Source organism: Eucalyptus grandis, chromosome 4, assembly GCF_016545825.1.
Source record: "Eucalyptus grandis isolate ANBG69807.140 chromosome 4, ASM1654582v1, whole genome shotgun sequence".
NCBI lineage: Eukaryota > Viridiplantae > Streptophyta > Magnoliopsida > Myrtales > Myrtaceae > Eucalyptus > Eucalyptus grandis.
This window is the reverse complement of record NC_052615.1, coordinates 10,084,294-10,108,110: the sequence shown is the minus strand read 5'-3', so window position 1 is coordinate 10,108,110 and position 23,817 is coordinate 10,084,294. Positions and strand designations below refer to the sequence as shown.

The following is a 23,817-nucleotide window of genomic DNA, read 5'->3' as shown; positions in this document are numbered from 1 at the left end:
CTCACTCCTAGTCAAAAGTGGATCGGTGGTTTATTTCATTCTGTCACTGATTAGGTACTTCGACCTATACATACATATTTGCCTCCATACATGTGTATGTATTGGAATTTTTTACTTTTCATAAACTATATTAGTGCATCTATTATATGTAGAAATGTTTTTGCATCTATCTTTTTATTGTGATCTTGTGTAAGTTGTCGGGATTCATGTTCGTATTGGAAAGAATCGCTTTATATCAGTGAAACGACTAGCTTAGGTCAACATCCGCCAATAAAATATTATGGATCTTAAGAGTGGGATTCTTTGGCAATAAAATGGTGCCACTAAATGATCATAAAAAAGTGAGTGGCGGGTGGGTGCAAAAAACGTAACCAACTTCAACATTGAAATCATATTCTATGGCCAATATCAACTTTGGGCGACCGGGGGCTGCTTTCCCATTTTGACCAATATCACTTTAGACACCAGATCATGCAAGGGTCGCCACGCCCTCACTAGCATCACAGCCCTTCCTGGACGCAGCGAGGGTCTGGCAGTCCTCACCAGCCGAGTGGCCTACAAGCGTAGATGAGGACATCCTAGCCCTTACCTGTGTTAGCGATCGCCACACTCCCAACCATTGGAAAAACGGAAAAAAAAATAAAAAAAATAAAAGAAAAGTAAAAATGATTAATTAATGAAACTTCAGAAAATTTAAGAAAAATTAGGAAGTATTGTTCACTTTAGCGCCAACCATGCTATACAGGACGGCAGTCATCTACATTAACCATTTTTGACTAAAATTGGCAAGAATGAATAAATTGTCAAATTGTTAATAAGTTTAGAACTTAACTGACACAATTTAAAGGTTTATGATTAAATTATTTGTCATATAATAAGTTTATGACTAAATTAACTATCATATAATAGGTTCAAGACTTCTTAAATAATTTTGCCCAAAAGATTGATCACGCTGGACATTTAATACTATTTTCTATATTCATCGACTGTTGTTATGTTTCTCTTCATCAACCAAAGTCGTTTGCTTTGGTAAATCATAATGTTATTATCTCTTGTAGTTGGCTTAAGGTTAAAAATAGTCTTACTCCTTCTTACTTGGAACTTATTTTGGACGATATCTAATATATTTTTTGTTGGGAGTGCAAAGTAGTGACCAAATGCCTTCAGTTGGGAAGATCGGTAATAGAAAGTTCATATCCGAGCTCATCGATATAACCCACCTTCACTCCAAAAATTAAGTTAAACAGTTGTGGGCTAATAAGGATATATTAACTACTGCTCTACACCACATCAATATTATGATGTAGGAGTTTTCAAATACAACTCACACATGCATATTAATAATCTTACCTTCACATGTGAGGTCAGTGTTAGTTCTGTTTTCCCTTAATTCAAATATCCTTCTAGCCTCCCTTCATATATGAGCTCAGTGTTACCTCTACTCTCCCATAATTTCAGTATCCTTATGCACCAAGATATATCAACTTGAATCTCCACTTTGTTGTGTATGATTCACCCTAGGTGTCTTCCACTAGACCAAATTTTGAAAGCTACCTAGAAATTGCGTTGGTCAAAAGATTTCTTTTTTGAGATATTAACTCAACAATAACATAAATTGAGAGTGGGTCATCAATCAACAATCAAATGCCATTTGTGGGGAATACACAATAGAAACTAGATACCTTTAGATAGAAATATTGCCATGGGAGAACACAAGATCAACCATCATATCTAGTTATATCCACCTTATTAAAATATTCAAGCTAATGAATAATGGGCCAATAATGATATATTTACTACGTCAAAGCACATCAATTCTCCCGAAGTGGAACTTTTCTAAATAAGTGATCACAATAATTTTAAAGAAGTGATCACAACGCAAAAGCCATGAAACAAGTATCTGAAAAATTAAAGTTGGACTTAGAGCCATTTGTAATTAATAGTCTAGATCGTTTAATTCCTACATGGGCTGATTGGACTGATTGGAGTGCAACGAGAAATCTTGTTTCTTCCTTTGTTGCCTTTTTTTGCCGATAAATCAGAACCCTCTCTCCATTAGATATTTAATATTTTATTTATAAATCAAGGGCACATTTCAGAGATTTGGTTACCTAAACAATTACATAACATCTCGAAAATTGCATGAGTTTTACTCGACTCGATTCGATTAGTCAAATTTTATGTATTGGGAGTTATTATGTACTCAAAATAATTTCAAATTGCAAATCTTCAACAAGCTGAAAACCTTGTTTCCTCTTAGAAGATTAATTAGATTTCTGGCTATTTAACATTTTATTTTGTATTTCTAACACATTATGTACGAGATTGGTTTTCACTTAGACATATTTTCACATGTGAAAATTGGCCCATTCGAGAAAATTAAGATATATGAGAATATAGGTTGGAATGACATGCTTAAAAATCGACCCATGGAGAAAACATGAAATTCATTCTTAAATTCTTCTATCGAACTTCCAGGTTTTATTCAAGCAACCTTATGTCCAATCGATTTGAAGGAGAGAATAATTTTAATATTCAAATCAATAGTAGATAATTTTTCTATATGTCTTGCGATATTCTTGAGGTGAACCCTAAGGAAGTTTAACAGATTGCTAGGGAGAGTAAATAATCCTCTTCTAATGCCACGCTAGCGTTTGCATTTACACTTCGCATTAACTCTCCAACGTCCTATTGATCGCAACAGGATTTCTCAATTTTTATTGATCATGTTGTAATTATAGTTTTTTTTGTTGTCAAATATTGTAATTATAGTTGCTACTAACTTATTTGCAGGCTGGTTAGGAGCCATGTAAGGCAAACTCTGTTTCTGCGAATTAGAGATCTAGGGTTCGAGGACTTAATTATGCTAATTTTATGCAATACCCGTTACCACTGTGTTTTCTCTTTTAATAAAACTTTATTTGATGCAATCATGTTCCGATTTTTATTTCTAAACAGATAAATTCTATATTGCCCCATGCATAAGAGCTCAAACAATAAATTAATAACTCAATGAAAATATGTGAAGAAAATATAAGAAAAGAAAAATGTAAGCTTCATTGAGAAAAATTAGGCTTCGTTATTACGCCGTGGGACAGGACGAGGTAAGCTACACATGAAAATTTACTGATCTCTATGATGAAACTAGCGATAAATTTAAATTAATCCTATCATGAAACGCGAGAAAAACCTAAAGGCATCTAAATAAATTTTTATTTATTTATTCAATCAATGAGATAGTTTAAATATGTATAAAAAATTAAACTAAACGCTGGGATAAAAAAATAAGAAAATTCTAAATTTTGTGCGGGAAAAGGGTATGAGTGGAACCGACACAAGTGAAAGGGAGATTTGTTAAGGTGCAGGTGTGAGGGTACTAATTGGTCAATAACTTATTATCTTAAATTTTTTAATGAAGATTAAATCCAACTAGATAATACTGACAAGTCACATGGCTCTTTGGTGCCCCCAGCCAACGCTGCCACTATTAATTCGTTTTATTTCTTTTAATATTCATGTTTCCTCTCCTCTAGACATTATTTTCGTGACTTCATCTTTTTTTATCCTTATGGAAGAAGATAGTGCGTGGGGATGTATAAACCCACTATCAGACCAAGTGCTGAGAATTTAAGTACTGAGTTTTAAGTAATGAAAGTAGAAATAAAGAGTTATTTAATAAGCAGTTGAAAGTTGACCGCTAAATATTGTTGATTGTCTTCATAGATATAGTGGTATAATTAGCAATATTCTAATTCCCATCGATTAAGACATTTCTTACTCACCATATTAAACGAGCTTTTCTATTTAATTGAATATTTTAAATGGATAATTGTTATAATCACTACTGAACTAATTTTTAACACTTAATTGTGTTATTAAAAGGTTAGTTAGTAATTGTAACGCTTGGTCGGCTTCAACTTTAACTTTACTTGGTCAACGAAAGTTCGGATTAAAATTCTGAACCTGGTGAATATTCCACTTCCATTGAAATCACAGGGAGAAAGTGGATGAGTGTTGTTTCCACTTTACAGTATTATCATAGGTAGAAACCCATCGACGGTGTTATTTACTGAAATTATTGCTGGACGCGACTCATGAAAAACGTTTGAAATGAATTTTGCTTTTTTTTTTAATAAAAAATTGAGATTTTACTATTAATGAGTATTCTGATTCATTTGTTAAGTAAACAATGAAGGAAAGTTTACAGTGTTCCATACAGTATTTTTCTGAGGTCATGTGTAATGACTTATTTGAAAAGTGAAATATTTCTAATTATCATGTTTCATAAGTACGTTAGAAACACTCAATACGAAGACCTTTGTTTGATAAGAAATGCATAAGACTTAAAGGACAAGTTTATTTGACCATCAGGATGATTCAAATTTATCTGAGGTTTTTCATCACGTTCATAAATTAAAATAAATTTTCACGTCTTCGCTAGAAAGCTACGAGAATTGTTAATAAATCAAAAGTGATTTAGGAGTTGTCCCACCCTGCTAAGAAACGTGACCATATTAGAGTCTTAGAATTTGAAGCCTAGTAATCAAGCATATTAAGGCTCGACGAAAAATGTAATACTTTTGCAAAATACTTTTCAAGAAAATGATAATATTTTTTACTATTTGCTTGAAATCTGAAAATAAGTTGGAAAATATTTTCCATTGTTTGGTATAGAAAATATGATTTTATTTTCCTAAATGGACACACTTTTCAAGAGTTAGTATTTGCACATGGGCATATGGGAAATCGGTATGGGCATTGGAGTCCCAAGTCTAGCCTTAAAGGATCCTAACCCAAGTGTTGGGGATCAGGGTATCGGTATCTAGGCATCAAGCCTAGCCTTGATGGACCCGTACACAGGCATCGTGGTCTCGAGCTTAGCCTCCATGGACCTGGGGCACAACCTTTGTAGAACCAAGCATTGCCTTTGTGGACTTAAGCCCAAATGTTGGGGATCCAAACTTGCATATCAAGATCCTGTGGACATGGGGTTGGGTGTTGGAGCATTGGGTACAGGTACTAATGATGAGCAATTTTAAGTTGGGTACATGCACTAATGGTGAGCAATTTTAAGTTCCACCTAAAACTTGAAATTTGCCTATTGGAATAAATTCATTATTCTTGGAACTTTGAACCTACCTTATCATAAGTTCAAAGGTCTACCTAGGAACTAGCCAATTTACATTTTGTTTTTTTTTGTTTTTTTTTTTTGTTTCAATTATATTTAAGCCTAATTTGTCTTCTATTTTTTTTTTCGTATTTTGACACAAAAAAAGTACTGGAGTTACCTAGTTTTGTAAACTTTTTAACTATGCCACAACCAAATGAGGACTCAAGGGCTATATCAAGCCATCAATAGTCCATGGCTTTGCTTTGGCTTCAGCAAATCAATTCAAGTTTAAGTAGCAAAAGATGATGATTGGTTTAGGTTTTGCCCAAGTTTCACTTGAAACCTACAGCTTACCCATGGAACATGTTTCTTATTTATTGGAACTTGAAACCTACCCTTCATACTCTAGAACAAGATAACCGAATCGATGGAAGAACCTAATTGATTCTTTATTGGTTTTGTTCTCCAATTTCAAGTTCTACCCTAAAGCCATGCTAACTCCTAATGGGCATTGGGGTTTCGGGCTTAGCCTTGATGGAGCTGAGCATGAGCACTAAGCACCTAGGGTCACAAGCTTGACCTCAATGGACCTAGTCCTGGACGTTGGACTTTGAAACTAGTGGTGGGTTTTTCGTGCACAATTATATGAAATCTAAACATGAGTCTTACCCATTAACGACATAAATGATAACCATTCGTGTGAGAAAGTTGTTATTTCCTTAAGAAGAGCTTTTATTTCTCATTTTTATTCAATATATAGAGAAGCAAAAAGTTGTTATTTCTAATTTCTACTCCAAATCTATTTCTATACCCAAAATTTGTTCCACAAATAGAAAAATGAAATTGTATTGCTAAACGTATTTCTTCCGGTAACAAGTCTAGAACAAAAATAAAATAAAATTTGAGAACAGAAATAAAATGGTTATCATGCGCGCCCTTAGAATAATGAATTGATGGAAAATGTTCTTTTCGTTAATGGAAAAGATCTTCCTACAAAAGTTTAAGTTCAAGATATTGATTTCCTCTTCATAATATTAGAAATCGTTTTCAAAAATATGACTAGGTATCGGTAGTTGAACTAAAGACATTGCACTTGGGTATGGGAATTCCAATGTTTTCTTATATGTACAATTAGTGTATAAGGCTTCCAACTTAGGTATAAGCATAGTCTCATAGACACACTCGTAATGTATAGGAACCCCAAAAAGCATTGGCATTGAATGGTCCAGATTTCTGAAAAGTATAGGAGTGAGATGAAAACCAATAGGTGAAATCTCCATGTTTAAATTAGAAATTCACTTTACCACTTAACTTGATACAAAGCAACATGAGTTTAGAGTCATGCAAGATAACCACGATTTGTAGATATAAAAACTAGTGCTCTTTCTTTACTAATGCCATATGCCAAGGAAAATGTTAACATCAATACAATAATTCATTCACTTAAGAGCAAGTGGATGACATATTATTTCATGATCCACTAGTATCACTAGTGTCTTAACATTATAAGAATGGAATATCAATTCAGATGCAAGTAGATGTCATAATATTTCATGATGCGTGGTTATCATCATAAATGACTCATAGTTATATTTCATGAACATGCATCCTGCTTATTATTACTTCTCTTCTTGAACATTCTTGAGGCATCCCAACCCAAAGTGGGGCATTCAGATCATACAAAAAGGCATCTCAATTCTGAGGCATCTCGCAAACTCCATCATGAAGCATCCCATTTCATGGGACATCTCGACTATCGAGGCATCTCGAAATATTCATCGAGGCATTGGATCACATAGCAGGGCATCTCAACTTTGAGACATTGGGTGATGGAATCACATTTCACTATACACTTCATATTTAGTCATATGACGTCATGCACACATCATTAAAACCGTATGGTTTTCCCTGCATCAAGAAAACTTATTTTAACAATCGGCAGCCATTTCACAACGCATTTTCACGCATATCATTACCTTACTCTCTGAATGACCACATACATTGATAGTGATACTCACACGCTTATGTCATGGTCTATGAAACCTCCCATACTCGTAACACTTGTGAGTGGTGTTGAGATTTATCTAGTGAAGAGCAAGGATGTAGAGGGAATAAACACAACTGATCTGTGAGAGTGGCATCAAGATAGTTGGTGCTAGGAGTTCTAAGATCGAATGATTATATTACTTAAGAGTTTTGAAAGCGGGGTTAGCCTCTTGTGCACAAATTGGTCTGGGAGCTTATGCTGCTCTCCTGATGACGCCATGGCAAGATAAAATCAGTTGTTGAGCTTAAGGAAATTTGCTATCTTGCTCGATGGATTAGATGCCGAGCTAAGTTAGGCATGCCATGATCTCGTATAAGGAAGTCATTCACCATTTGTTCTCCAAAACAACTATGGAAGCTAGGTGCCTTACGGGCTATTCCGCGCCCAAGGATTTGTTAGCCTTTGACAATTTGGTATCAGAGTAGGATCCTCTAGTAAGTGAGTGAGTTGGAGAAAGATCCAATTCCTCGCTCCAATGTGGGTTGAACTGGAGAGTACTTGTGGTCTACTCGGTCCTACGAGGGTGGAGAGTGAATCGCCAAGGCAAAAGATGCTCGAATAAAGTGCGGCTCTCGACTAGCTTCTAGGATGACAATGGGGGCATGGGGGAAGAATCGGTTCCTCACGAGTGAATTGAGTTGGAGAAGAATCGATTCCTCACCAAATGAGGATAATGTTCGAGATCAATCGGTGAATCCAAAGAAGATGTCTATTGCCATGTTTTCAACAAGGAAAAAACCTCAATTGGTCTACTGGGGTCAAGATGCTTAGTAGGCAAAAAATGGTCTTTTTTTATTCGAATTATCTCACACTTCTACAAATCCTCACTTCCTCCTCCCCTTTATTCTTCTTCATTTCTTTTTTTATTTGAATTATTTTTTTAATTTTTTTAATTTGAATTATCTATAATTTCCTTTTTCTTTTCTATTTCTTTTTTTTTTTCCATTTTCTCTTCTTTTTTTTTTCTTTTCTTTGTTTCCCATCTTCTTCTTTCTTGGCTAGTCATCGGTCATGGCCAAGTGAACCTCAAGCTCGTCGATCTTAAGCTCGCATTGGTTGATCCGGCGAGCCTCGAGCTCGATGCTCACAATTGCCAATTTGGGAGTGGCAAGCCTTGTGCTCGTTCGGCGAGCTCAAGGCTTGTCGATGGCCGGTCGCGGGCCATCGCTGTGGCTGGCGACTAGCCAAGGAAGAAGGAGATGGAAAACAAAGAAAAAAGAAAATAAAAAGAAAATTGAAAAAATAATAATAATAGATTTAAAATATTAAAAATAACTAAAAATAAATTTTAAAAAATATGAAAAATCCATTTTAAAAAGTAAAATAAATGGAAAAGAGTATATGAAGGAAAAGATTTTTCTACCGAGCAATGAAAAATATTTTCCACTTTGTTTTCAAGTTTAATCCGAACACCGGAAAATATTTACATTTTCTTGGAGAACGACTTCCTGGAAAATATTTTCCAGAAACGCCACATTTTCTGCAAAACAAATGGAGACTTAGGTTCAGAAATTAATGTACTTGGGTTTAGAGCTTAAATATTCTAAAATTTAAAGAATAATATATTCAAGTTCAAGACGAGATTTAGACTCATCCTTTCTACATTGAACATGTTATCACATCCCAAGGAGATAACTTGAACACTTGTTAGATGTATAAATATTCATCAAAACAAATTAAAATATCACAACATATCAACACCGCACTATCAAATAAAGTCACATAACAACCAACCCAAAGTGCTAAGTGGATTAGGCTAACTTAATGCCTAGAGTTTTCACTTACCTCCAAAGTAACTTCAAATTTATAATTTAAGTCACCTTCAAACAGAACAAACGCAACCAAAATTAACAAAGCTTGATTTTAAACGACAAAATCCATTGGTAGAAAGTAGTAAAAATCTGTGATTTATCTTGTCCAAACTGGAAAAATTGAGACATAATCTTGATATTTTTAGTGTGGGACCTTCATTTCTAATTGTGAGTTTTTAAAAACGAAAGATTGGAGAAAGGAATTGATGATGTGTGATGGTTGGAGTAAATATTTTTAGCCTTGGATCTTGAGTTTCTACATGGCCAAGAAGTTGTAGAAAAGATGAAAAGTATTAACTATGGTTAAAATCATAATGAGCTTGGAATTAGAATGCTAAGCGTATGAATTTGAAGTTCCCCTTAAAGCTAGGTAGTATACAATATTTTGACACAAGAATATATTTTGATGGAGATGAAGATAAGCCCCTCTTATTTGACTAAGTGAGTGCATGAATCACCCATACATAAAATGAATTAAAGTTAAAATTGATGATATCATGCATGATATCAAGACTACCAAGTTCAATGTAAGAGCATGGGTTAAAAATCTTGATAAGAAAAGGAGAAGTGGCATGTTAATTAAGAAGAAATAGAGATTTAGGATACTGACTTCGGAACATCAATTTTTTTTTTTTTTTTTGGTAAGGTAAGAATATATTGAAAGACAAAGGACAAATGTCGGAACATCAAACATTGATGAGTCTGAAAATATTTTGAATCCACTAAAATAATTAATGAAAGATATAAAAAATTAGAACAATCTCAATTCATTGAAAATTGAATCTTGAATATCATCCAATATGAATTTAGAATGTACCAGTCCTATTCTACAAATAATATGAGAACAATTAAGTATTGCCATCCTATGCCATTAATGTACACATCAAATTATGTTCACTAAATTCAGTCGTCGCAGACTCTAGTGATTCGGTCGTGGAAATTAATCCTAAATACTATTATCAAACATGGAAAATTCTGGATGTCACATGATTGGATGTCACATGATGCAATTAGGTTTTTCTCCACTTCCTAGCAATTTTTTTTTTTTGGTAAAATTTCCTAGCAATTTATTTATTGCTCTATTTATTGAGTGTTAAACTTGTGATTGCACACCCACATTATGATAGTGGGTTAGGATTAAAATCAACCAAGACTTCTTGCAAAATATTTTTTGAAATAAAAAGAAAATGGTACCAAAATGGTGTTAGATGTATCGATCGTAATTAAGTCTCTGTATCTATAAAATTTTGATTCGTAGATGTAGAACATTCTCCCATATTTTAATTGGATTTTTAATTGATCCGTAATAGTTTAATGGTTACTTCGAATAATTTGAATTGGATGTTTAATTTATTAAATTAAAACCCCAAAAAGGTGGTTTCTATGGCCTCGGGAGAGTCTACACCAAGTGTATGCTTAGTAATCTATAAGCTTCCACTTGGTGGTTCGGCTCTAGGAAGATCACATCACCTTTGTATTTGTCAAAGACCGCTTTCACCCAGTATACCACTTTGTTACCCAATTCAATTAAAAATGGGGGAGAGATAGAAAAATAGTTTCATTCTCAAATTTATAGAGCCCTATCAGAAGTATTAGTTACTGATTTGGCTAGGATGTGTCTATGCAATAACAAATCGGTCAATCAATTTGTTGCTCAATCAAACAATCAAAGAAGGCTAGGAATAGATGCCTCACTTCACTCTCTAAAAAATTAAAGAATTTGGCTTTCAGTAAATTGAAATTCAATTTTAGAGAAAAATTCAAAGGTCAAGGCTTTGTCGCTTTATTTCAATCATTGACAAAAGTGTTTAAATATGAGCAACTCCTCAAATAAATAGATAAAGTGTCCAAATATATCTAGAAAGATATCACATAATTTTTGGTGAAACAAATGTAATGTTTTATTTTATTAACTTAAAAATGTAATTTTTAGTTGTAATATTTAGTAATTTTATCATTAATGTTTTATAATACAAAAAACTAGAAATTATTAAAAAAAATCGGGCGCAAAAAAACCAGCCTATTCTGTAGGCGACGAAAGTAAACTGTCACCATAGGATTTTAGATTGACAAATCAAGGACATGCGTAACTAAATAATAATAGAATTTATGAACATCATCTATTTTGTCAAAATATAATAGAAATATAATAGATGTTTGTCTCAAATAAAAGTTGGATCCGTTATAAATAGGGGCACTAATATCTTGCTATATGAGCATATATGTATGAAATTAAATAAGCTAAAATAGCTAATATATTGCTTAGAGAAAAATTAACTAAAAATAGTACAAAAGAAGAGTAATAGGGAAAAACTAAATCAGAAATGCAAATTGTCAAATTTGACATACTGATCTTGATCTATATTTTGATTTAAAAAGAGAAAAAGGGAAAAAAGTGATTGGGCAAGAAGAGTAAGACATTGTTCCATATTATAGAATACACATTATAACCTTCACGTATGGATCCAAATGTTACGAAAGTTACTAGAAAAATGTTAATACCATGAATACATGTCTTCCCATGACTTCATTAAGACCCTCCTCTAGAATATATTAATTAGAGGGCCCTACGTTACCTCACGTAAAACTTTAATCGGCACGTCCAAATTCCAAGTGCATGAAAGTGGCCGAGTTGACTAATTCGTTGACCACGTCCAACCACTCCCACTTTCCACTCCTCCTTTCAATTTTTATTTTTCTTTCCTATGAATTTCCCTTAATACTTTTTTTTTGGTAAGTCTTAGTCTATTCCTACTCTATACTTACTCTTAGACTTTTGCCCTACCTCTTGCAGGGCGTGGGAGTTGAAACCCACTTCTCAAACTTACGCGTCCCCACCCCATCCTCCTTGATAAGATGGGGATTTGAACCCCTCACCTCCTCCTTCCATGTTGGAAGGGTGGCCACTGGGGCGAATCCCAGTGGTTTCCCCTTTCCCTTATACTTTATGCTTTCTAATAAATGTATTCTTTTATGTACTTGGTAAAATTTGATATAAAATAATAGGAAAAATGACACAAATGGATCTGAAACTTTATTCAATGTTGTGCTTAAACTCTTAATTTGTTCAATACAATCCCTATATATTCAATTTAGTCTCTAATGAAAATGTTCAATATTGTCATTCCATTAATTTATGTTTAGGGATAATATAGGACCTTTTCATATAGTTTATGAACTAGATTAACCATTTACCAAAAGTTCAAAAACCACATTAATAAAATTAAAAGTTCTAGGACAACATTTCACATTAAGGTAAAGTTAGAGATCATATTAAACAAACTAAAAATTTAAGAATAATATTACGTATTGGATCAAATTTTATGGATCATTTGTGTAATTATCTCTAACAAATATGGTATATTATAGTGCACCATGTAAGAATACAATTTAATCTCAACAGAAATTGAGTATATTTCTGTTCACATAACAGTGCACTTAATTCAATGTTTATCCAAAGTACATGCATTGCTTATTCTTAACATGAAATTTAAAAAGAAAAAGAAAAAGAAAGAGTGTATTTTACAGTATTTGTATTGATTTCAAAATCATATTTGTGGATCCTATGTTAATCTGACGCCTTTCGAGTCATCTATGTACTATCAAACTCATCAAGTAAGAATAGAGTGAAATTTTTATGTGAAAAGCAGGTCATTAGCTAGCTAAATCTGATATATAGACTGGTTTTATCCACTTTGTCTAGGCTTGTTGTAGCCCCAACAATCAAAGATAGCGAGATCCTCATCATTGTCTGACAAGTTGTAGAGACGAAGCGGGGCCGTGAACCCCGTTGCCATGTGCAAGGCCGACCCAAGGGCTTCACCAAGACACAAGGCGGACATCATGTTGATGTTCCGCTTAGCTCTCAGTGTCATGCTTTTTTCATTTTAGACGTTTAACTTTGGTGCTTATTATTGACCCTCCAGATCATCGAAGGAGTTTTCCTGCAAAAATGTCTACATTTATATAGTCACTAGATAATACAGTCACTTAGGGAGATCCCCAAAAAGAACCCCAAGTTTATGCCCGTCAACATATCTATTTGCAATTACTTTTTTACTTAAAAACTAAAGTTAATATATTTGGACAAATTAGAATACATTAACTACTCCACATGCATATAAACTCAACTCACATGCATTGTTTGATCTTGTGAATCTGATCTTATCCAATAATTTATATGAATTGGGTTCACATTAATAGAGGGCACTCTCCACGGGCTTTGTTTGCTAGTCTTTTTGCAATGGCTTTCCGTTTTCAAATTTGATTAAACAAAGGCAACCCACCTTCGCCTAGAGGAATGACAGGAGTGTGAGAATTCAAGCATGAGGTGCGCGTCAAAAACAAGTCGTCTTGAACAGGTCAAAACCAAATAGTAGATAACATGCTTAATTGGTCCATAAATTATTTGTCTAAGGTGTTGAATAAAATCGAGTGGAGATAGGAATGTCTCTGACTTAGAGTTCAACTCCTTTCTGAATCGTCCCATCATGAGGTGTAACATCCGTTGAACCCCGGTAGACAACACTAGGATATTTACTGTAATTTTTTTTATCTTTGGCTTCATTCAACCTAGTAGAAGAAGGACATAGCATAATTGATGAACGCGATGAATGATTCAAGGATAAGCTATGGTATCGTCCAATTATACTACAGTTCGCGGATTTTAACCAAAAAGTAATAACCACCTGTGCTGGTCTGTAATCTATCAAGCAAAACACATTACATGATGACATTTTATTTTCCATCAGCTTCCATTAAGGATCACATTACAGGACAGGATGATATTTCTGGTGTTGGACACAAGCCAGTACCTAAAATCACGCTGACAAAACTAAGTTTATTCGAACACTCAGAACCGAATTTAGTTGGACACACCACCACTAGTGACATGTTGTCACTTACACTCGCTTCTTTTACTGAGACGCTAGACATCATTTCATACATATAGAGAACCTAAGAACCAGAATGACATATATAAGCTCATAATTTATTTATTCATCGTCTTCTTTCTTCATGCAATTGGATAAGAAGCATTCATGGCAAGACCACAGAGACCAGTCCTGGAGCGCACATCCCTCTCGATCCTCATGTAGCCGCTCTCGCCCCACCCGGTGCCCCACGAATTCTTCAGTAGCCAATACTTAGTACCGCCAGAGGTCTTCCCATACCCGACCACCGTGACCGCATGGTCGACGCTGGTCCCGCACGAGCCTGTGAACACGCCACTTGAGTAGAATTGGAAGTCGTACCCTCCCGCCTCAACTGCCACTGAGACCGGCTGGTTCGCCACAGCCTGCAAGAGGGCCTTCTCGTTGTTGGCTGGCACGTCCTCGTATCCAGTTATCGAGGCTGCGTGGTACCCTGTCTTGGCCGTGTTGCAGGTCCGCTCGTTTCCCCGGTAAGGATAGTTCGCCTCAGTTGTGAGGCCGCCCTTGCTTATGATGAACTCGAAGGCACTGTCCATGTACCCACCCTTGCAGCCTGAATTCTTTCCGTTAACATCGCAATCGACAAGTTCTTGCACTGAGAGTGACAACAACTTCCCCTTCTTGAGCATGGTAATCCCTTCTATAGCTGCCGCGACCGAGAATGCCCAACAACTTCCTGCGCAAAAATAGAAGACATATGTATATGTATAGTAAGATAGGTGTCGATTGATTGTAAGAGTGAAATAGAGATATTATAATAGTGTCATGTAGTTTATTTTTGTTGCGTGTTGTAACAGCTTGAGTACAACATGAAATTTTGACGTATGCGCGAGACAAATTTCTATTTTCCACTCACCGCATTGACCTTGATCCTTGACAGACGTTACGGCCTTCTTGGTTCGCCAGTCCAAGGCGGTTGGAAAGGCGGTGAAGTTCGCATATTTGAACGGTTTCGCATCCACAGAGAACGGGACCCTGGTGGGCCTCCTCTTGTAGCCAGTGTAGAAAGCGCGGAACTCCTCGTTGGTTAAGTCCGTGAACTTGTTCACGGCCAGTTTATATGCCATGTCCTTATCATTATTGAAGGCATTGATGCGCTTAACATTCTCTTTAAATATCTCATACCGTTTGGTCTTTTCGGCTGTGTCTTTGTAGACGCGCCCATGGATCGCCATCCACTCCTCATGTTGCTTTAACAAGCGTTCCTCTCCAAGAGGGCGACAAAGCGTTTCCGAAACAGAAACTATAATGACCAAAAGTGTGGCTGATGTAAGGAATGAGAGTTGGTTTTTTTGGGCCATAGTGGTGGCTTCGTTGTTGTCTAGGAGACAACTTGAGTGACTAGGGGAATGGATCTTTCAATTTGTGCACATCTCCAAACGGGGATGATGGCTTTTTATAGACAAAACTGTTGCTCAATAGTTGTCACTCTCCCTCTCTCTCGATAATGCTTCAGTGGACCATTTGCTCCTCCTACGTGCCTAGGTATTCTTACTTAGACCCCAAGAAATAGAAATAAGCTTTGCTACTGCACAACCATAAACATATGCAATTGGAGTGCTCTGGTTCTCATTGATCGATGGGTGATTAATAAAAATGCTTCCATTAAACATATTATGTAGTGCCAAAATACATAACTCGAAGAGGCTTGTTGATTTTGTGGTGCTCTCATCTCATAGCCAAAAGCGAATTGATGGTATATTTCGTTCCGTCAATAGTTAGGTACTTGGACCTATAAATACATATTTGCCCCCATACAGGCGTATGTATTGGGATTTTCGACTTGTATCAGTGCATCTGTTATACGTAGATATGTATTTGCATCCATCTTTCTCTTGTGATCATGTGCAAGATATTGGGATTCATGGACCTTTTGGAACGAATCGGTTTTCTACAGTGAAACAACTAGCTTAGGTCAACATCTGCTAATAAAATATTATTGATCTTAAGAGTGGGTTTCTTTGGCAATAAAAATGGTGCCATCATAAAAAAGTGTGTGTGACTCGCGAGGTGCAAAAAGAAAACCCCACTTCAACACTGAAATTATATTTTATGACCAATATCAACTTTAGACGACCGGGGTCTGCGTTCCCATTTTGCACGAGTTTTCTTCGTTTGGGAAGAAGTTCTAGACGCTTACGATGTTTTGCATTAAGGATGCAACTCAGTCAAGCCACTAGAGGTATTTGAGTTCGACTTTCAGATTTCTCAAAATCGACTTGATTCTTTTTTAGTTCAAGTGGCTCAAATTCTAATTAATTGAGTCTAGCGGAGGGATTAAATCTTTACCTATTATAATAATTCATGTAAATTAATAAATATGAACAAAATAAATCTAGAAAAGTAAACTACAAGTGCCATAATTTTCGTTTGATGTTCGCTTGAGTGTCATAGATTATATACAATAGTGACTTGAGCACTATAACTTTTTTACCAATCACTTGAGAATCATATAATTTTTCAACTAATCACTTGAATGCTATAACTTTTAAAAACGTTCACTATAAGTGCCACGCCACATCAGATTTCTGGCACTTAGATGAGCACTTTTAAGAAATTATGTCTCTCAAGTGATCAATTGAAATTTATGGTACTCAAGTGAGTGTTTTTTTAGAAATTATGGCATTCAAGTGATTGAAAAAAACAGTTGAAAACATTCTTTACCAAAAAAAAAAAAAAGTGATTGAAAAAAACAGTTGTAATCGTTAAGTGAGCATTATACAAAAGTTATGGCACTTTTGCTGTACTTATCCCAAATAAATATTTATTAAAGTTTCAATTATAGTGTATTTTCATGATTCAAGCTCGAGTTTGAGTTTAATTCGAGTTTCAATCTAGAAAAATTGACTAATTGAGTCGAGCTTGAACTTACTAATAACTTAATCAAATCTAGTAGCAAGTCTTGGTTATTTGAGTGGGGTCGAGCTCAAGTGTCAAATTATCGTCGACTCAACTTGATTACACAAGTACACCCCAAGTATGGACATATAGTTTGAAACTTAAACTCTCATATTCCTTTTGTGTATAAAATTAGGGATAATGACGTATGTGGTTTTTGAACTTTTTTTTTAATATTTAATTTGGTTATTGAATTTTCGTTTTTGTTTAATTTAGTTCTTAAACTTCCAAAATTCCAATCAATGTGATTCTTCAATTGAAAATTTTAACACTTAGATGACTTGGCCATAATTTTGTTATCTTAATGTGAGATTATGGCATATATTATTTTGGCCATAAAAAGGAAAAATAAGATTCGGTGACTTGGCAAAACGATGTGGCAGTCTACATCGTTATGTTCGCCAATATATGCTGACATGGTTATCCACGTCCAAAAAATTCACGTGATATGTCAATACACTTGACAAAAGGACAACTTTGAGCGAACTTTTGGTTGGACTAATTCAAGATAATTATCTAGACATTCCTAAACCTATTGCATGACACCAATTTAATCGTCAACCTTTTAATTATGTCAATTTAGTTTTCCGATCAATTTAAGCCATAAATCGCTAAAGTTAATGCCATACGTCTTACATAGTATGACCAGCCTTAAAATGGTCGTCCTACATTAAGGGTCGAGTGGGGCTACGAGCCACTAGCCAAGGCCTAGAGACCCTTGTCGGTCACTAGACAAGGGCTTGTGAACCCTCTTCTTGCCTAAGCACTCACTATGGTGACCCCTCGCCCAGATCATGCGAGGATTATGACCCTTGCAACTCTAGGGAGGTGAGAGTTTTGCAACCCTTGCCAACCATAGCGAGGGCGTCGGGGCCCTCACCAACCTAGTGCATCACGAGGGCAGGCGAGGGTGTCTGACTCTCACCTATGCCAACAATCATGGTAGTGGCTTATCGCTAGCCACTGGAAAGAGGAAAAAAGAATAATGAAAAATGAAAGGAAAGGAAAGGAAAGAAGAGGGAAAAATTCAAAATTAAAAAGGTAATAAGATTTTCAGAAAATTCAAATAAAATATGCAAAAATTGCCCATTTCAGTATTGATTATGCCATGTAGGACGGTTGTCATCCACATCAGTAATTTTTGTCCAACATTGGTAGGAATGACTAAATTCGAAATAAGAATAGTAAGAGGATCATAAATTTTGCAAGGCGCTTATTTGAATGTCATAATTATTTTTTGCTTACTTAAGTGTCACTCGCAATTTGCTTCACTGGAAAATCCAACATGACATTAATTTATGATATGTCATCCAATGTGGCTTGCCAACAAACTAAAGTAAGCCACTGAAAAGGTAAACGTCGTCGTTTATTCATTTGATTGGAGAACCTTAGCCTTATTTAAGAAAATTGGGGCAAAATCCAATTTCCATTTTCAAGAACCCTAACCAAACCCAAATCCCAATCCTTCAAATTGGGACAAATCACGTTATCAAATTTGCAATGGGGAGCAAAAGTAAGAGAAGTGGCTCAAAATTGTATCAACAAAGCCAAAGTTTTTTTTTTTTTTTTTTTTTTTTTTTTTTGGGTCGGAAACATCACATATATTAAGATCTTAGCATAGAAGTTACATTAAGTTCAGAATACACAATATCCTGCAAAAAAGGAGGAAGCTGAAGAACCCAATTCGAAGGGAGTAAGAAGGCCCGGTGGGCCTTCGCAACTCAGTCCGCAACAACATTAGCTTCTCTATGGTAGTGTGCTAGTTGGAGATTAGGGCACCGAATCAGCAACGCCAGAGTTTCTTCGAAAATCGATCTGAGTTCCCACGGCTGTCGGGTAGGATCATGAACGGCTTCCACAATGGTCAAGCAGTCAAATTCCACAACAATCTTATCCATCTCTCGTCCTCTCTGAAGCAGAAAATGCAGGGTGAGATTTAGGGCGATTGCCTCAGCTTGTAGGGCCGAGGAGGCACGAACAGAATGCATGAAACCATCGATCAAGCAGCCGGATGAGTCTCCACACACACAAGCCGCCGAGGTGGCGATGTAGGATGGGTGGTAAGCTGCATCAATGCTAAATTTTAAGACTCCTTGGTTTAGTGGATGCCATATGTGATTTGAAATACTCTGTTTTGAAGCAGGCCGTGGCACTGGGGTATCGAAAATATGCCTAGATTGGGCATATGCGATCGCCAACTGCACAACTCACTTAGCATTTGGCTATTGTTGACGGAAAAATAATTCATTCCGGGCTTTCTACATGTGCCAGGGGATAGACGTAATTGTTTCAAGATCCAGTAAGCCACCATTGCTGTCAATAAATTGAAGTAACCAGCTTTCCATTCGATGCACAGCTACTATAGGACTCTTTATAGCTAATTCTGGATGCATCCAAACATCATGTGTCCATGGACATAACAAAAAAAGATGTTCTGGGGTCTCGGGTACCTGATTAGCACACATACAGCAAGTCGGGTCTGTCAAGATGTGTCGCTTATATAGATTTTCTCTAGTCGCCAGTGCGTTATTGCAGAGAGACCAGAGAAATTATCTTAGTTTAGGCATAGTGTGTAGTTTCCAGATTGCATTCCATAATTTGCGAGGCGGCTGAAAAGATGAAGAGCCTGATTGGTGATATTCTTTTTTTGCTGAGCTCTGAGCTGATTGTAGCAGTTCTTCATTGTAAAAATTCCATTTTGTGTTCCTCTCCATATTAGTTTATCTTGAGTATAGTGAGGTCGAATAGGGATAGATAGGATCTTTTCAACTATTTGGCTATCAAAATGCTGATTCAAAAGTGAAGTATCCCATGAGTCGGAATCAGTTGATATAAAGCCTGCAACCATGTCTAGTTCATCCTTAGGAGCAGGACCTCCAATAACACCGCTAGGTAACCAGCTATCCTCACGAATTTTTATTTGTGTGCCATTTCCAACAGACCATAGAACCTTATCTGCAATAGATTCTCGGCCTAGTAATATGCTCTGCCAACCCCAAGAGGGTCTAGCACCTTTAGTGGCATGCCAAAAATTCTGAGATGAAAAATATAAACCTTTTAGTAGCCTGCTATACAATGAGGTAGGTTCTTGGGCTAGGCGCCAAGCTTGTTTACCCAGTAGAGCTCTGTTAAAAACCATAAGATCGCGAAATCCTAAACCCCCTTCATCTTTCCTACTCTTAATGCAATCCCAGTTTTTCCAATATATGCCTTTCTTGCTGTAATCAGACTACCACCAGAATTTAGCTATTTTTTGTTCTATAGCTTTACAAATGGCAGCAGGGATTTTGAAAATCGACATTGCATATTGGGGTATTGCTTGCACAACGGTTTTAAGAAAGACCTTCTTGCCTCCTTTTGAAATAAGTTTTTCTTTCCAACCTTCGAGTTTTGAATGCACTCGACCCATAAGCCAAGAAAACATTTCCTGTTTAGATTTGCCCCAATCTAAAGGTATGCCAAGATATTTGCAGTTTTGTGTAGTATAGGAACTCTAAGTGCTCCGGCAAGATTTTCTTTCAAGCCGATAGGACAGTCTGTGCTACAAAATAAACCTAATTTGCTTCAATTAATAGCATGTCCTATAGCTAGGCAATATTTATTAAGGACAGTAGCTAAGTTCTGACATTCCATAAGCTTCACATCAAGGAAAAAAGTGGCATCATCTGCGAAAAATAAGTGGGAGAGAGTGGGACACCATCGATTAAGTTTAATACCTTTAAGATTGCCAATGTCCACTGCATTGTTGATAAGAGTAGTTAAGGCATTAGCCATCAGGATGAACAAGTACGGTGATAAAGGGTCGCCTTGTTTGAGACCTCTAGAGGATGGAAAAAAGGTAGAAATTCACCATTGAATTTGACACCGTAAGAAACTGTAGAAATGCATTGGAATATCCAATGAACTCATTTGGTATGAAATCCAAGCTTTAGGAGATAATCTCTGAGAAAATTCCATCCGACCTGGTCATAAGCCTTCTGCATGTCTAGTTTAAGCACGACATGAAAGTTCTTTTTCCGTTTTCTGATTCTGATTTGATGTAGTACTTCCTGAACCACAATTATATTATCCTGGATTTGCCGACCTCCAACGAAAGCAGTTTGTTCTGGTGCTATCAACTGTGGTAGCTAGGGTTTAAGACGGTTTGCAAGAATCTTGGAAATCACCTTATAAATAAAATTGCATAAGCTAATAGGAAGGAATTGGTCCAATCTTTCTGGATGAGGAATCTTAGGAATTAGGGAAATAGAGGTGCGATTATATTCAGGTAATAAGATCCCTATATGAAAGAATTGTTGCATAGCTGATATTATGTCATCTTGCAGAATATCCCAATTGGCGCGATAAAACTGACCATTCAAGCCGTTTGGACCGAGTGCTTTTGTTTCTGCAAATTGGAATACCGCAGTCTGGACCTCCTCACAGGTAAATGCAGCAGTTAGATTATCATTCATCTCCACCGTCACGACCTGTTTGCAAGATTTAGTGTCGGGCCTTAGTCTCTATACCCTGCAGAAGAATATAGCTACTGAAAATAATTAAAGGTCATCTTTTTAAGAATAGTAGGGTCGCATATCTAGTTTTGCTGATCATCCTGTAGCATTCTTATCTTGTTTTGTTGTCGTCTTTGAACCGTAGTGGCATGAAAGAATTTGGTGTTCCTGTCCCCCCATTTAAGCCAATTAACCCGGGATTGCATTGCCCAAAATTTTTCCTCCTGCTGCCATAAATTGTGTATTTTCACTTTCAGGTCCAATATCACATCAGTATTAAAGTGAAGAAGTGTTTGATTGGTGAGAGACTGAAGTTGATTCTTGAGGTTATGAAGCTGAGTTTGTGCATTCCTGAATTTGGAACGACTCCATTTGGATAATGCAATAGAAACCAAGTGCAGTTTTTGGGGGAGTGACACCTCTCCAAGCTGAGAAGAGGTCCATGAAGCAGCAATGATTGCACGGCACTCCATTCCTGAAGCCAAAAAGCCTCAAAGTAGAAAGATTTTCACCTTTATAGCTTGGTAGTGCTTTAGTGTACAAGAGAAGGGGGATGTGATCAGATCCAAGGGGTGGAAGGGCGAGTACTTCAACAAGAGGGTAAGCCAATCTCTAATCCTTTGAGCAAAGCATTTTGTCTAATCGTTCCTTTACAATATCATCGCCATGTCTATTATTAGTTCATGTAAAGGCACAACCTTTGCTGCCAAGATCCATAAGATAACAATCATTAAGTAGATCACGAAAAGAAAACATCCTGTGAGGCTCGGCAAAACACTTCCCTACTCTCTCCCATGGATATAGCACTTCATTGTAATCCCCTGTGCATAGCCAAGGAAGGGTGTTAAAGTTACTGATTTGTCGTAAAACTGTCCACATGTGCTGCCGGAGATGATAGCGCGCTAGAGCATGTAAGCAGGTGAGACTCATGATGATGCCAGAGTCCAGGTCAGTACAAATAGAGTCTAGCATATATGATGATTGAAAGGTTACTTTCAATGAAATTTTATCAGTCCAAAAAAGGGCTAAACCTCCTGCCAATCCTACTGGATCTTGGATATAACCTGCTATTTTCGTTGAAAATACATAAGCTTCTGAGTCTGATTTTTCGTTTCCATCAAAAATAGGATATCGGGCTTCTCCTGGGTCACTAAGACCCTAAGTGCTTGAACTGTTAGAGGGTTGCCCAACCCCTGACAGTTCCAACTTATAAGTCTCATTGTTCACCTAGTGGCTTTTTAGGGCCAACCACCAGGGCCCAACATGCAGGAGTGTCTGCCTCAGTAATAGGAGTGTCTTGTAAAGCTGATTCATCGAAATGCTCCTGTAGTTGATGTCAAACTTCATGATGAAGAAGTCATTTTGCCTTCTTAAGAGGTCCTAATCTTGCATTAAGACGTGAATGTTTGAGCTTATTTTTCAACTAAGAAGAACCAGCTACAAAGTTGTCAACCAATATGAGTTGCTGGACAAGGGTATGAAGATCCTGACTGGCTCGGCTTGTTGCTGTGATAATAGGATCACATACTGAGGCTTCCATAGTTTGTTTACCCTTGTTTTTTTGTACTGGAATGTCAGGTACAGCATGGACAGAGTCCGGAACATGAATAATTGCTGAAGGAGGTTGAGGGGTCTCAGGGATAATCTCTTCATCATAAAAGGTACGCCAGAAGGAGGTATGTTCCTGTACCTTTGCTTTTAACCAAGATCCATATAAAAAAGTGGTTTCATCTAATTTATTCTCATCACATGGAAAAGCTTTACAGGTCGTGGCATAGTGACCCAGTATACCATAAGAGTAGCAGTAATGAGACAAATGTTCATATCTAAAATCCAACCAAAGATTCTTGTCTTCAACCTTAAGGAGAAGCCCTGTTTTTAGCGGTCGTTGAAGGTCCAATTTCACCCTTGCCTTCATTGCTCGAAGCGGTAATCCATCTTTACTCTCTATGTTCACTTCTATAACCTTTCCAATATGACCTGCAGCCCGACGGATTATAGTATCTATACAACGTTCCAAAGGCAAGCCAACAACGTGGACCTAGAACACATAAGTGTTAAAGTCATAGCAATACAGCGGTGTGTTAGCTATCCAATGGTTTTAAGATAACAAGATGGTTGGCAAACAACCAAGGTCTGTTTTCTAGAACTCTCTGTTTGACGTCATAAGATTTAAACTTTATAATGTATAGACCAGAGTCGCCTTGTGAGAATTCCACTAAATCAGTGCGCCAAGCCTTTTTCATAGTAGTTTGGAAAGCTTGAAAATTAATTGAGGGGTTATTGAGAAGCTTACCCACCAAAGTTAACTGACATTCCTCAATTTTATCACTAGGCACCGCCTCATCCCATATCTCAATTTGTTGTTCGGACCACAACCGACCCATGCGATTGCATAAGGCTGCCAGGTGGGCTTCATCTGTGGCAATGAGGTGGTCCATTTCAGAGTAACGAAGACTGACAATGAGATGAAACCTCAGCAGAAGACCCAATAATAGTGGATGCAAAAAACAAAGAGCTGTGTGGA

The 23,817-nt window shown here is 36.6% G+C and overlaps 1 protein-coding gene across 1 annotated transcript; it reads right to left on the bottom strand.

Moving 5' to 3' along the window:
- Window positions 1-13,825: 13,825 nt before the first annotated feature.
- On the bottom strand, window positions 13,826-15,209 carry LOC120292420 (senescence-specific cysteine protease SAG12-like). The gene is made up of 2 exons (XM_039310584.1): window positions 14,756-15,209; window positions 13,826-14,575 (listed from the first exon to the last, which is right to left on the bottom strand). Exons 1-2 carry the CDS (start codon window positions 15,198-15,200, stop codon window positions 13,983-13,985), a joined length of 1,038 nt encoding a protein of 345 aa, XP_039166518.1. The 5' UTR covers window positions 15,201-15,209; the 3' UTR covers window positions 13,826-13,982.
- Between the last annotated feature and the right edge of the window lie 8,608 nt (window positions 15,210-23,817).